This window comes from Peromyscus maniculatus, chromosome 23, assembly GCF_049852395.1.
Source record: "Peromyscus maniculatus bairdii isolate BWxNUB_F1_BW_parent chromosome 23, HU_Pman_BW_mat_3.1, whole genome shotgun sequence".
Taxonomy (NCBI): Eukaryota; Metazoa; Chordata; class Mammalia; order Rodentia; family Cricetidae; genus Peromyscus; species Peromyscus maniculatus.
In genome coordinates, this window is record NC_134874.1 from 1,325,276 (window position 1) to 1,337,943 (window position 12,668).

Genomic DNA, 12,668 nt, shown 5'->3' on the forward strand with positions numbered 1-12,668 from the left:
CCCTTCCCCCGCTCTCTGGACTCCAGCTGCCTTCCTCTCTCTGTTTTGGTACCTGCCCCTCACCGGCTGCCCAAAATAGCTGATACCCTTTGCTTGTAAGAGCGGCAGCTAGGCACAAAACACATCCTCACCAATTGGATCCTTAAGACCTGGGGGTATAAAATCATGAGGGTCCACTTCAGAAACATATCCAACTGCCCCAAGCCCTCACGGCTTACATTTTTCAGCTCCGGCATAGTGGCTGCTAGCCCAGCGTGTCTACCTGGGGCCTGGCCAGGCTCCTTCTGAGCGTTTGCACAGACTGATGTCAAGGAGCAGGATTGGAAATTGGGCCCTTTGCTCCTCCTCCACTGCTACCAGAGTCTGTCAATTACCCGAGGCCAGTGGGGCCTCACACGTCCTTCCTACGTGAGCCAAAGTCTCAGCAAAGGGGTTGCCTTTCTCCTCCATACTGGGATGGCCCTGCTCTTGTAGCCCTCAGAGGCACACAGGGTCTCTCTGGGTGGGGGTGGGGGTGCTGTGGGGGGTGGGGGTGGCTTGCCACTCACCAGTGAAGGACTTGGCTCCAGGTTTCCAGCAGAAATATCTTTGTAAGGGCTTCCACCTGCAGTCCCTTTGGCCAGATTTTAGTTCTCACAGCAATACTCAGTCTGCCCTTTTTACTACCTTTTTTCTTTTTTATTCCTTCTTTGACAGTGTTAGTTCATTTCACATGCCAGGCAGATTTGCTTCCACTGAGCTGTACCCCCAGCCCAAGACACCTTCGTTCATCTCCATTTTCCCAGCTACACCACCAAGGCTTGGAGAAATACAGCGATTTGACCCTGTTAAGTTGGTTCATTGCAGAGCGGGCTCAGCCCGTCTGGAGTTGTTTCTGACCTCACAGAAACTGCAGGGTGGGGCAGCTGGACCCTGTTGTTCCCCAGCCCCGGGGGAAGTCCCGAGAGTGGGGAGCAGCTGGAGCTGGCACCGGTGCTCTGTACAGCCCTGCAGTGGAGAAGCTGCGGCCACTCTCCACCCCTGTGTGGCTCCCGCCGCGCAGGTGGGGCCCTGTACCTGTAAAAATGAGCCCCTAACTTTGCTTAAATTCTAGTGTTGTAACAGTCCAGCCACCTAGGGGTGGTTTTCAGTTGAATTTGTGAGACCCAGCACCCAGCATTTGCAACAAGTACTTTATTGTTTATTCCCTTCTGAAACACTGCTTCCATGCAGCAGCTGTATGACTGGGCATTTGTCACATAATTCTAAATTTATGGAAAACTCTGCAACTCGTTTTTGTTGTCTCTTGTGATAAGTCTTACAAATGTCTAAAAACTCCCGACAGTAGTTGTTAGGTGGAGGGGGCCTGTGACCAAGAGTTCCACGTGGGCCTAACCAGGTGTCTAATGTGCTCTGAGCAGGCTTAGGGTGCAGAGCGCCCAAGGCTCTCTCCAAGTACTGAGCAGGAGGTCCTGCAGCCTTGTGCAGCAGAGGGCAGTTCAGCGGGAAGTCACCCCAGCTTTCAGTGGGGCTATGGACCAACACCCCTGTCTGCCCTGTGCAGTGGAACCCTGTGTGGGTCTGAGTGCAGACAGATCCCAGATGATGTGGCTGACCCAGGCTAACACCACCACTTTCATTCAGCTCTTTCTCTGTCTGGAAACGAGAAAAGGAAGTGTGCTCAACCCAGTGACTACCTGGGGCTTTGTTACGGTGCAGGTGAGCAGGCCCTCAAGTGAAATGGTCAGGCTCCCAGGAGGCAGCGCCAGTGCATCTGCCCAGTGGCCTGTGGACACCATCCTTGCTGGGGACACAGCAGGAACCCGGGAAGGTCCTTCTCTCACAGAATTTGTCTTCCAATGGAGTTGCCCAAAGAGCCATACTTCTGGCTCAGAACCAAGGGTTTACAAGACATCCGCACTGAAGGGTCAGTGTGGCAGGCTCCTTGAAGGTTAGAACAACCAAAGCCATCCTGGTTCTCCCCAGAACCGTTGTCCTTCGTGTGAATTATTTACAAATTCTTCTGTTGCCCACTGGCATGATTTAAACTCAGAATGCTGCCTCTGAGCGTTTTGAGTCATGTGTTTTGAAATGCATCATGAGTTAGGAGGCTGGCCCTGAGCACCACTGTATACAGCAGCCATCAGCTGACTCAGGACCTCTAAAAGGAATCACACAGGCCCAGAGTGCTTGGCGCTGGCTTCCTGCCCTGACTTAGACGAGAGGGAAGCCCTGGCTCATGTGTACAGTTGAGCTGTGGGAGCCATACGGTGCCTTCTGCAGAGGCTCCTGCTCTGTGCAGAGAACACTGGGGTGCAGGCACAGTGACCCTGAGACCCGCAGAGTGACCAATACAATAAACGGTGACCATCAGACTTTGCCCCCACAAAGCCCTGGAGGTGGCTGGTGTCCTGGAACTCCCAAGCTTGCTGTGAATGACCCACACTGCAGGTGCCTATGTGAAGACCGTTAAAATGAGGACAGTCATTTAAGCCTTCCAGCTCATAATCGTGCTTGCTTTGCAACCCCGCTGAGACACATCACAGTCTCGGGCTTAAGGGACGAGTGGATAGGACACGGAGCATGTCAGCAGCTTCAGGAGCAGGAGAGGGTCCAGCTGCGCACCATCCCGCTTTCAAGAGACCCTCATGAGTCTCTTCATCCTTGCTCTCAGGATGCTGCGGGGTGAGATAGGAAGGTGTGTGATCTTAGCCTCTGTACCCATCAGGAAAAGCTTTTCCCAGGCAGAGGATCCTATCAGCCAGGAGTTTTCATTTGCTAAGCTCAGCATTTTGTGTCTGTGAGGGCAGCCAGGTTAGGGTCCATTGGTTCCTGTTTCTGCCTGCCCCAGCAACCTACCTGCTGCCAAGAGCCGTCACCTGGGCTCCTGTCACCTGGGAAGGGTCCTCTCCCCAGGCTGCTTTGGCCCTAGGCCTGCATTTCCTACAGCCACACTGTTAACATTCCTTACATGCAGCAGAAGCAAAGACACCATTCCATCCCTCTCCCCTCTCCTTATATTCCCTTGTCTGTTTTCAGGTTTAAGGTTAGCTGAGCAATTGGGCCGAAGAGAAGATGAGGCAAAAATTCGCCATGGTCTTGGTCTCTCCCTTTGGGCAAGTGGGAACCTGGAGGAAGCTCAGCACCAGGTAAGCAGAACTCCAGCCTGGAGAGGCCAGAGTATCCGCTGTGGCTGCGGGCCTCTCCTGCTGATGTATAAGGCTCCCAGCCTGAGAGCTGAGTCACTGCAGCTGCCAAGACCCAGCCACCCATGGGGCAGACTTCTCAATGGTTTCTCAGATTTTGGTGTTGGGCACTGTTTCCATGGTTAGTGTTTAATACAAAATCACATTCTTCCGTAGAGAGGCAGGGTCAGGATGCATGGCTATTAGTTTAATGTCCTTGCAGTTCTCCAGTTAGGGCAGAGAGTAGTAAGTCCCCATTGCCACATGTGTGGAGATGGCTGAAGACACTCTGTTGTCATGCTGGCTGTGGGTGGTGCAGAGATACCTGCTTTAAACTCATCCCTCAACGTTTGAATGAATGCTGTGAACCATGTGCCAGGCAAAGGGGATCCCTCCATGAGCAGAGTAAGGCTTCTATCCAGAGGAACAGCCTGAGCACATGCCGGGATGCTAGGGTGCTGAGCTGTGTGCTTAGAAGTGTTAGAGATTAGAGCTGAATAAACAGCTCAGCAGGTAGGAGAATTTGCTTTTGCAGAATTTTGAGTTCAGTTCCCAGCACCCACATGGCAGCTCATAACTGCCTGTAACTCTAGTTCCAGGGAACCCAATACCCTCTTCTGACCTCCACAAACACCTGGAGACGGGTGCAAGTGGGTGCTCACACGCACCAATAAAAATTAAAAATCTTTTTTTTTAAGTATTAAAGGGAATTTAAAGAATTGTCATTTCCTAAATACAAGAATAAAAGTTTATATTAATGCAGCAACTTACAGTTTTGAAAGTACTTCTACTTCCTGAGTTATTCCTCAAAATCCTCTGGGAAGATGGAGGACAGCTTTATCCATGGAGGAAAGTAAGGCTCCGAGTCCTGGCCAGAGCCTGACAGCGGCTGGGTAGCGGAGCTTGGAGCACATGGCCCTCTGCTCTCCTCCTCCTGGCCCCATGCCGAGTTTGTGTAAATGTGGAACAGTGGGGACAGGGTCTTCAAGGAAATGTCAGCTGTCTGGTCCTCAAGGTGCCCATGTGAGTGAGAATGGCTTGGTGGAGACAAGCAGAGCCTGGTCTTGGGAGAGCCATGTTTGGGCTCTGGGCCACTGGGCCGCCTACAGTCTCACTGCCCAGCCTGGTCTGTCTCCAGTGCGCCCAAGGCCTGAGCGAGAGGGTCCTACTTGTCTGGTGACAGAAGTAAAGTTTTCTTCATTGTTTTAATCAAAACCAGCTCTTGTTTGTGTTGGTAACTGATTAAAATTTATTTTTAAATTTCAGACCATGAGTCCTAATCTTTCATATCCCTTCATATGTCCAACATTGGCCATGTAAACTATAGTTAACTGGGGCTGAGGGGATAGTCTTCAGATGCACAAGGACCTGCCTGGCAGTCGTCCTTTCAACCCCTTTAGAAGGTGTTTTTAGGTTGTGCACCCAGGTATGAGCAAGAGCTGTCTCGCATCTGTAAATGGCTGGGCTATGAAGCATGGGTGACAGTCTCTATCCCTTGCAGCTTTATAGGGCATCGGCCTTGTTTGAAACGATCCGGCATGAGGCCCAGCTGAGCACGGACTACAAGCTCTCCCTCTTCGACCTGCAGACATCATCGTATCAGGCCTTGCAGCGGGTGCTTGTCAGCCTAGGTGAGAGTCGCTAGTGCCCTGTGTGTGTGTGCGCGCGCGCGCGCGTGCACTCATGTTTGTGAACACAAAGCCCTGCGTCCACATTGTTCAGTAGGGAAAGTAATTGTCGGCCCTCAGCACAGACTATGAAGCCACACCCAGCTGTTGACAGTCATTTGTTTATTCAGCAAAGACGGGCAGAGCAGGGGAGGCCAGGGAACTGGTGAGTTCAGAGTGCACACTTAGCTTGTGTCAGGGGCCGTCGTCGTGGACACTGGTGGATGAGTCCCGTGTGACACAACTCAATGACAGGAGAGCAGTCCAGGTGCTGAGGACAGAGCAAGTGTCCCTCCTGCACCGGGTGTCCCTTTACCAACACTTGCTCAGGTCCTGTGCTGAGACGACAGTGGCCTCTCCTGTTTTCTCAGCCATACATTCTTGTTACCCACTGCTTGTCCTCTGAGAGCCTGTGCCCTGGGCTGTGTTCCCAGTCGGGGCTCTTCCCACCACCCCAGCCGTGTATTGCAAGGCACCAGAGCAGTCCACAGCCATCCTTCCCTGGGCTTGGGTGGCCACAGTTCCCCCTTCTCGGCCCTTCCATTGCCTGCCACTTCCCAGAAGGTGTTTGTGAGTTACTCCGCTATGACAGAACACCTGACTTAGAGAAGGCTTGTGTGGGGTGCAGTCCAGCATGGGGGTGCCGAGGCGTGGCCATGACAGCAGGAGGCGATTGGTCACATGAGTCGGAACGCAGAGAGATGAACGCAGAGAGATGAACGCAGAGAGATGAACACAGAGATGAACACAGAGAGATGAACGCTGGTGCTCAGCCGCTTCCTCTGCTGTTTTTGTATTCAGTCTGAGACCCCAGCTCATGGGCTTTGCTGCTCAGGGGTGGGTCTCCCTTTGTCTGTTAAAGGACCCTTCTAGACACACCTAGAGGTGTCTGGGTGGTCCTCAGACCAGTCGAGGTGGCAGTGAAGATGGACTTCTTGGTCCTCATCAAAATTAGCAAAGTGCTTTGAGCGTGTGAAGCTTTTCTGCCCACCTGTCCTTCCCACACATGTAGTGCTCAAGTTTCCCCTTAAAAAATGGAATGTGCTCTTGCCTGGGATTGTAATTTATTGACCATTATGATCACAATATTAAATCTTCCAGGACTTTGGGGCTGATTTTCCAGTGTGCACAGAAATTGTCCTGCTGTTCCAGTTAATAAGTTAATAGAGTAAAAGAGACTATCTGCATGCTCTCACATAAACCCCCTTTCTAAGGCCGCCTGAAGAGCCATGGCAGCTGTGGCTTGAGCTCCCTGCCTTGGTCTTCTGTCTCCTTAGCCTTTGCTCTGCCAACAATTCCACTTTGGTGTTTATCCTCAAGTTGGCCCTCTGCAGTGCGTGACCCACTGGGGCCTGAGGTCGCCCTCTGCAGTGCGCTCCCCACTGGGTTCTGAGGTCGCCCTCTGCAGTGCACTCCCCACTGGGGGCCTGAGGTCGCCCTCTGCAGTGTGTGACCCACTGGGGGCCTGAGGTCGCCCTCTGCAGTGTGTGACCCACTGAGGCCTGAGGTCGCCCTCTGCAGTGCACTCCCCACTGGGGGCCTGAGGTCGCCCTCTGCAGTGCACTCCCCACTGGGGGCCTGAGGTTGCCCTCTGCAGTGCGTGACCCACTGAGGCCTGAGGTCGCCCTCTGCAGTGCACTCCCCACTGGGGGCCTGAGGTTGCCCTCTGCAGTGCATGACCCACTGAGGCCTGAGGTCGCCCTCTGCAGTGCACTCCCCACTGGGGGCCTGAGGTTGCCCTCTGCAGTGCGTGACCCACTGAGGCCTGAGGTCGCCCTCTGCAGTGCACTCCCCACTGGGGGCCTGAGGTCGCCCTCTGCAGTGTGTGACCCACTGAGGCCTGAGGTCGCCCTCTGCAGTGCACTCCCCACTGGGGGCCTGAGGTCACCCTCTGCAGTGTGTGACCCACTGAGGGCCTGAGGTCGCCCTCTGCAGTGCGCGAGCCACTGGGGGCCTGAGGTCGCCCTCTGCAATGCGTGACCCACTGAGGGCCTGAGGTCGCCCTCTGCAGTGCGTGAGCCACTGGGGGCCTGAGGTCTCCCTCTGCAATGCGTGACCCACTGAGGGCCTGAGGTCGCCCTCTGCAGTGCGCGAGCCACTGAGGGTCTGAGGTCGGCCTCTGCAGTGCGCTCCCCACTGGGGGCCTGAGGTCGGCCTCTGCAGTGCACTCCCCACTGGGGCCTGAGGTTGCCCTCTGCAGTGCGCTCCCCACTGGGTCCTGAGGTCGCCCTCTGCAGTGCACTCCCCACTGGGGGCCTGAGGTCACCCTCTGCAGTGCGTGACCCACTGGGGGCCTGAGGTCGCCCTCTGCAATGCGTGACCCACTGAGGGCCTGAGGTCGCCCTCTGCAGTGCGCGAGCCACTGGGGGCCTGAGGTCGCCCTCTGCAATGCGTGACCCACTGAGGGCCTGAGGTCGCCCTCTGCAGTGCGCTCCCCACTGAGGGCCTGAGGTCGGCCTCTGCAGTGCGTGACCCACTGGGGGCCTGAGGTCACCCTCTGCAGTGCGTGACCCACTGGGGGCCTGAGGTCGCCCTCTGCAGTGCGTGACCCACTGGGGGCCTGAGGTCACCCTCTGCAGTGCGCCAGCCACTGGGGGCCTGTGGCTTCATGCCATGCTTTCACACTGATGCTTCAGCTTTCAAGCAACAGAGACGTGTGCAGTGTCTTAGAGGAGACGGGCTAGAATGTACACTGAAAGGCTGAAGGAAAGCTTGGGAGAGAAGTGGCTAACAAAGGGTCTCAGAGGCTCCAGCCCTTGCCATGGGATGGCAGGAGCACAGACAGGGTTGATAGGTTCTTGGCGGTAACAGCGGCAATGCCACCTCCCATGCAGGCCGTGGTAACGAACACCTCCCCAGCATCTCCACGCTCAGGACCTCACCGGATCCACTGAGCTAGGTGGGCGACTATCATAATCCCTTTCTGGGAGTGGGCCTGAAGCAGTGTGCCTGTGAGTCCACCACAGCTGGCACAGAGACAGCGGGTTTCCCTCCCCAGGTCAGAAGGGTACTCAACTACCCCGAGTGAGCACGCCTGTCCTGTGTCTCCTAGGCCACCATGATGAAGCCCTGGCCGTAGCGGAAAGAGGTCGGACAAGGGCATTTGCTGACCTGCTGGTGGAAAGACAGACGGGACAACAGGACTCCGACCCCTACTCGCCCATCACCATCGATCAGATCTTAGAGATGGTTAACGCACAGCGGGGACTGGTCCTGTACTATTCCCTGGCCGCAGGCTACCTCTACAGCTGGCTGCTCGCTCCCGGGGCAGGTGAGGTCTCTGTCTGTGAAGCACGGGAAGTGAGGAGGCCAGGGGAGGGGCTGGGGGAGAAGGTGCCATCTCCTAGGTCAGATGAAGGAAAAGCTTAGCTGCCGTGGTGATTCCACGGTGGGGCATCCTAATCAAACAGCCCAAGGAGGTGCCACTCTTTGCCGTGGGATGAGGACACGCCGACAGGGAAAACCGTGAGAATGGGTGATGGGCAGCCTATTTATAGGCAGCTGTCAATCAGCTGCTGAGTGAAGATCGCTTACGAATGAGTTCTCTCTCCATGTGACTCGGTCACTGTGACCTCTGGTTAGTTAGACACCAAAGTGATGACGACTCTTGTAGTTTATAAGTAAAGTTGTAAGCTTGAATTTCTGAGTTTAACAGAATCAATTTGTTTTTTTACTAGTTCTGTTGAAAACCTGTTTTAGAAGTAAAGATCCTCCTTATTAAACCAGCACTAAGCACACAGGACGTAACAGTCTCACTGAATGCAAAACTACTGATTGGCTGTGGAGCCATATTTTTTGCATAATAAAACGTTGATGGCTTCCCCATGTTGGAGACACACCAGATCCAATTAGAGTTTATTGACTGGAGAAGTGGGTCTTATAATTGGGAATCCTGAAGAATGGCCTTCTTGAATATCTGTAAACAGTTCAGCTGCCAGGGAGAAGTGACAAGCTTTTCTCTGCATCTACAGTAAAGGCCGCAGTGTTGGGGAGATGCCTTCTGAGCACGTGTGTCTGCCCTGCGTCAGCAGGACCATCTTCCCCTCACAGCCATGCTCACCTGGGCTTTCCAAACACCATCCTCACTCTTACCCCTAACCTTTTAACGCTGTGTTTTAAGTTGTGTTTTTTCTGGTGACCTAATGAACACGTCTGCATCCCTGCTCCCTAAGCGGGGCTCACACTCACGCACAGAGTTGACGGTAGGGAAATGTGAAGTGCCTTCTCTGTAGAGGCTGCATTGTTGGGGACATGTTTGACAGGTGGCATGCCAGATCCATGTGACAACGAGCCATGTGTAATGAGGTGCCTGGTGTGTCCTTTTTTGTTCTCTATGCTGCTAATGAGACTGAAACTTTTGCCAGGGCTCTGATCCAATCGGAGGACCAGCGTACCTCATTACCATATGAGGACAAGGCCTCTGCTTGTTGCCAGGAAGCCATTGTGGGCTGCCTCTGTTTCACAGAACTGCCTTTACCCTCCCTTAAACCATTAGTGGCCACTGACCAGTTGGTTTTGTTTTAAAATGTCTATATGCTTACTATGGCTTGCTTTTGTGAAATGAAAGGTCTTTTATGACAGTTTCCACTTGGCTAGTTCTGGATTTGTTCAGGATTTCAGCCTCTGCTGGGGCTTGATCTTGCACACCCATCACGAAGAAAGATTCCCCAGAGCATCATTCTGAAAGTGCATAGAAAGCTGTCCGAACTCAGGGCTTTTGCATGCATCAGCAGAAGCTAGCCTGTGTCTTCATAGTGTGGGCTGTGAGCAAACACTGCCTCGGTTTAGAAAGCCTAAAACCACGGGATCCCAGCGTGCTTGGTAAAGAAGTCACACGGCACCCGAGTTCCCCTCTCCTACCTTCTCCCGATCTCTCCTGCTACCCAACCATCCATGACGTTACCATGCTGACCTTGTTGCAGGAATCCTGAAGTTTCACGAACATTACCTGGGTGATAACTCAGTGGAAGGTTCCAGTGACTTCCAAGCCAGCAGCAGTGCCGCTCTGCCCATAGCAACCAGCTCCGCGCTGGAGCAGCACATTGCCAGCGTCCGGGAGGCCCTGGGGGTGGAGTCTTACTACTCCAGGTAGGAGGCTGTGCCTAGTCCATCTTTGTTCCAGTTTGGGTGTTTTTTTTTTTTTCCTGGGGATTTGGGGGCAGGGACTAGTGAAAGAGACCTTGTGGGAATCCCATGCATGTTTGGTTTCAGCAGTCACTGCAGCAGACAGTCACGTGTCCAGCACACATGCCCCCTGGAGGGCAGTCTCTGCTCTTTCATTAAAATCCCGAGCTGGGAAGGACCTCTTCCAGAGGTGTGGGTTTCTTGAGCAGGGTGTGGCACTGACTATAAGCGTGGCTGTGAAGGTGACATGACAGAGGCTCTATGTGTCGCTGACCAACAGAACTGCATAGACCCGCACGTTGGAGGGCTGAAGTGCAGAGAGTTGACCTCCCAGATATCGGGGCTGGGGACAGAGGCAGCTTTCTACAAATGGTGTCAGAGGAATGTGCTTCTGGTGGTGCTTCACTACAATTCTGTGTGGAAAATGGTTTCCTCCAAACACTTCCTTCAAAAAGAAACTACCAAAGTATATTTGTAAACACCCAGGTCCTCAGGCAGTGATGGCCAAAAGTTTCATTTCTCGTGAAAAACATCTTCTCAGTCTAGATAGGGCACCACCAACAGCAATAGTCCACCCAAGTCCAAACTGGTAATTAAAGGAGTTTACGGGGCTGCCCTACAGAACATGGGTAAGGGGCTACTTACAAAAGCAGGCTGATCCCCAAACACCTGCATCTCCAAAATACCTCACTTCAGCTGTCTTCCACATCCTATCCACTCCAGACAGGCATGTAAAACCTGTGGTCCACACACCACATCTATCTAGGAAAGCGATGGATACTGCCGGTGACAGTGTCAGATTGCTAGTGCCTCCCAAGGCCATGTGCAGTGGGGGCAGGATTTCTTACAGCTGACTGAGGAGAGGGTGAATGGCTGGAGTTTCTGGAGAGGGACCACTGCCCTTCTCTCCATGAGGGAGCATCAGCAGCCTCATCCTTTGACAGTCTAGTGGGTCGCCCCAGCTTCTCTGATGAAGACAGTCCTGAGCAGTGCACCCAGCACCAGCTGTCCAGAGTCTCAGTGGCAAGGACTTGTCCATGGCAGTCAGCACTGGGTCTGGGCAGAACCTCTGCTTTGGTCTAAATGGCCTGGCACCACAGAGGCCAGGGTGTCTCTGTGCTCTCTTGCGCATTTTGCCTGGCTCTAAGTGTGGGTGCTTGTTGGGGTGCCTATACACTTACAGAGGGGCTCTTACATGAGAAACAGTATAACCACAGGACAGTGTCGCACCAGAGCTATTAGGGGACGGAACGGCCACCTGGTTCAGATCAGATTTTGATTTTCCAACCCAAATCTGTGACATAAGTGAAATGGGACTTGCTGGTGTCAGAGCCAGGATCAGTCAATCCAGCCCTCACTCACCCAGACAGACTTCGAGGCCAGGCCTAGTCTGTTCTTCATTATCAAATTAATATCATATTTTGAGGAAATAGCCAAATCATATAAAAATGTCATTCTCTAGCTTCTGTTTTTATGAAGGATGAACAGGCATCACCCATATGCACACTGTGGTCTCTGTGTGTCCCAGGCTGGCCTGGCCTGGGTCATGCTGTGGTGGTCACAGGGGTCGACACTGTAGTGAACCACAAAGATATGGAAGCATGGATGCCCTCTGAGGTTTAAATCATAAATGCCTGGAAGCTGGGTCAGACCAAAGGGAGACAAAACCACATCTGCAGACAGCACAGCACGTGTGCAGGGTGACTGGGCTGCTCCCTGGCCTGCGGGATTTCATGCTTGAAGTGAGAAGTAAAGGGAAGAGCTGACCAGCAGAGGAAATGCAGAAGGGGCAGTGAGCATGTCAACCCAGGCAGGGCCCACCTCTAACAGTGTCAGAGGACTCAGAGGTTGGAGTCCATCACAAGGCTGGTCCCTGTGAACGTGAAGCCATCGTGCGCTAATCTTTATTCCCCCACCCAGGACTGGAGCAACTGCTCTGTACAAGTCTCTGCTTTTTGCCAGATACTGGGGCAGTGGTGACCAGGGCAGGCAGCCTACTGACCGACCTGCACTATGGTCAGCAGCAGAGTGATAAAAAAAAAGAGAGACTAAAATTCCAGTGAGTGTACAAATGAAAATACAGGTGTGTAGCTGGAAGTTTTCCTGTGTCCTAGCCAGCCCTGAGATCCCGCAGCCACTTATACAATAATCACTCAGAGGCTTATATTAATTACTAATTGTATGGCCTATGGCTTTAGCATATATTAGCTAGCTCTTTCATCTTAAGTTAACCCATTCCTATTAATCTATATGTTGCCACGTGGCCGTGGCATTACCGGTCTGCTGGCATCTTGTTGCTCCTTTGGCGGCTGCTGGCGTCTCTGCCGCTCCTGACCTTCTTTTTTCCCACCTGGCTGTAAGCTTTCTTGCCATAGGCCAAAACAGCTTTATTTATTATCCAGTGGGAGCCACACATATTCACAGCATACAGAAAGACATCCTACAGCACAGGTATGGCAAGAATGTGTGAGCAGGGAGTAGCCTGCACTGGGAGCTCCAGAGGACCCTAGTGAGAACTATGCCTCTGAGGCATCCTGAACATACAATGATTTTGGAGACCCCTCAAGCCACCCTCCCCTTCCTCAGGTCCTGGGCTTCTTGTCAGTCTTTGTGAGAATTAATTGGTCTCTCGAATAGGAACTGTCCATAGTGGCAGTGTTCTGTCTGGGACAGCCTCCAGAGCTGAGGAAGTTCACTCAAGAGGTAAAGCCTT

At 53.2% G+C, this 12,668-nt stretch overlaps 1 protein-coding gene across 4 annotated transcripts in view; it reads left to right on the forward strand.

Annotated features, from left to right (window-relative positions):
- The window catches only part of Ttc28 (tetratricopeptide repeat domain 28), a 425,155-nt gene that overhangs the window by 358,756 nt on the left and 53,731 nt on the right, over positions 1 to 12,668 (forward strand). For all 4 annotated transcript variants that reach the window (XM_076559941.1, XM_076559942.1, XM_076559943.1 and 1 more), the window contains 4 exons: positions 3,019 to 3,128; positions 4,666 to 4,795; positions 7,884 to 8,102; positions 9,754 to 9,919. In XM_076559941.1, the coding sequence (XP_076416056.1) occupies positions 3,019 to 3,128; positions 4,666 to 4,795; positions 7,884 to 8,102; positions 9,754 to 9,919 (625 nt within the window). The remainder of the gene's footprint in view (positions 1 to 3,018; positions 3,129 to 4,665; positions 4,796 to 7,883; positions 8,103 to 9,753; positions 9,920 to 12,668) is intronic.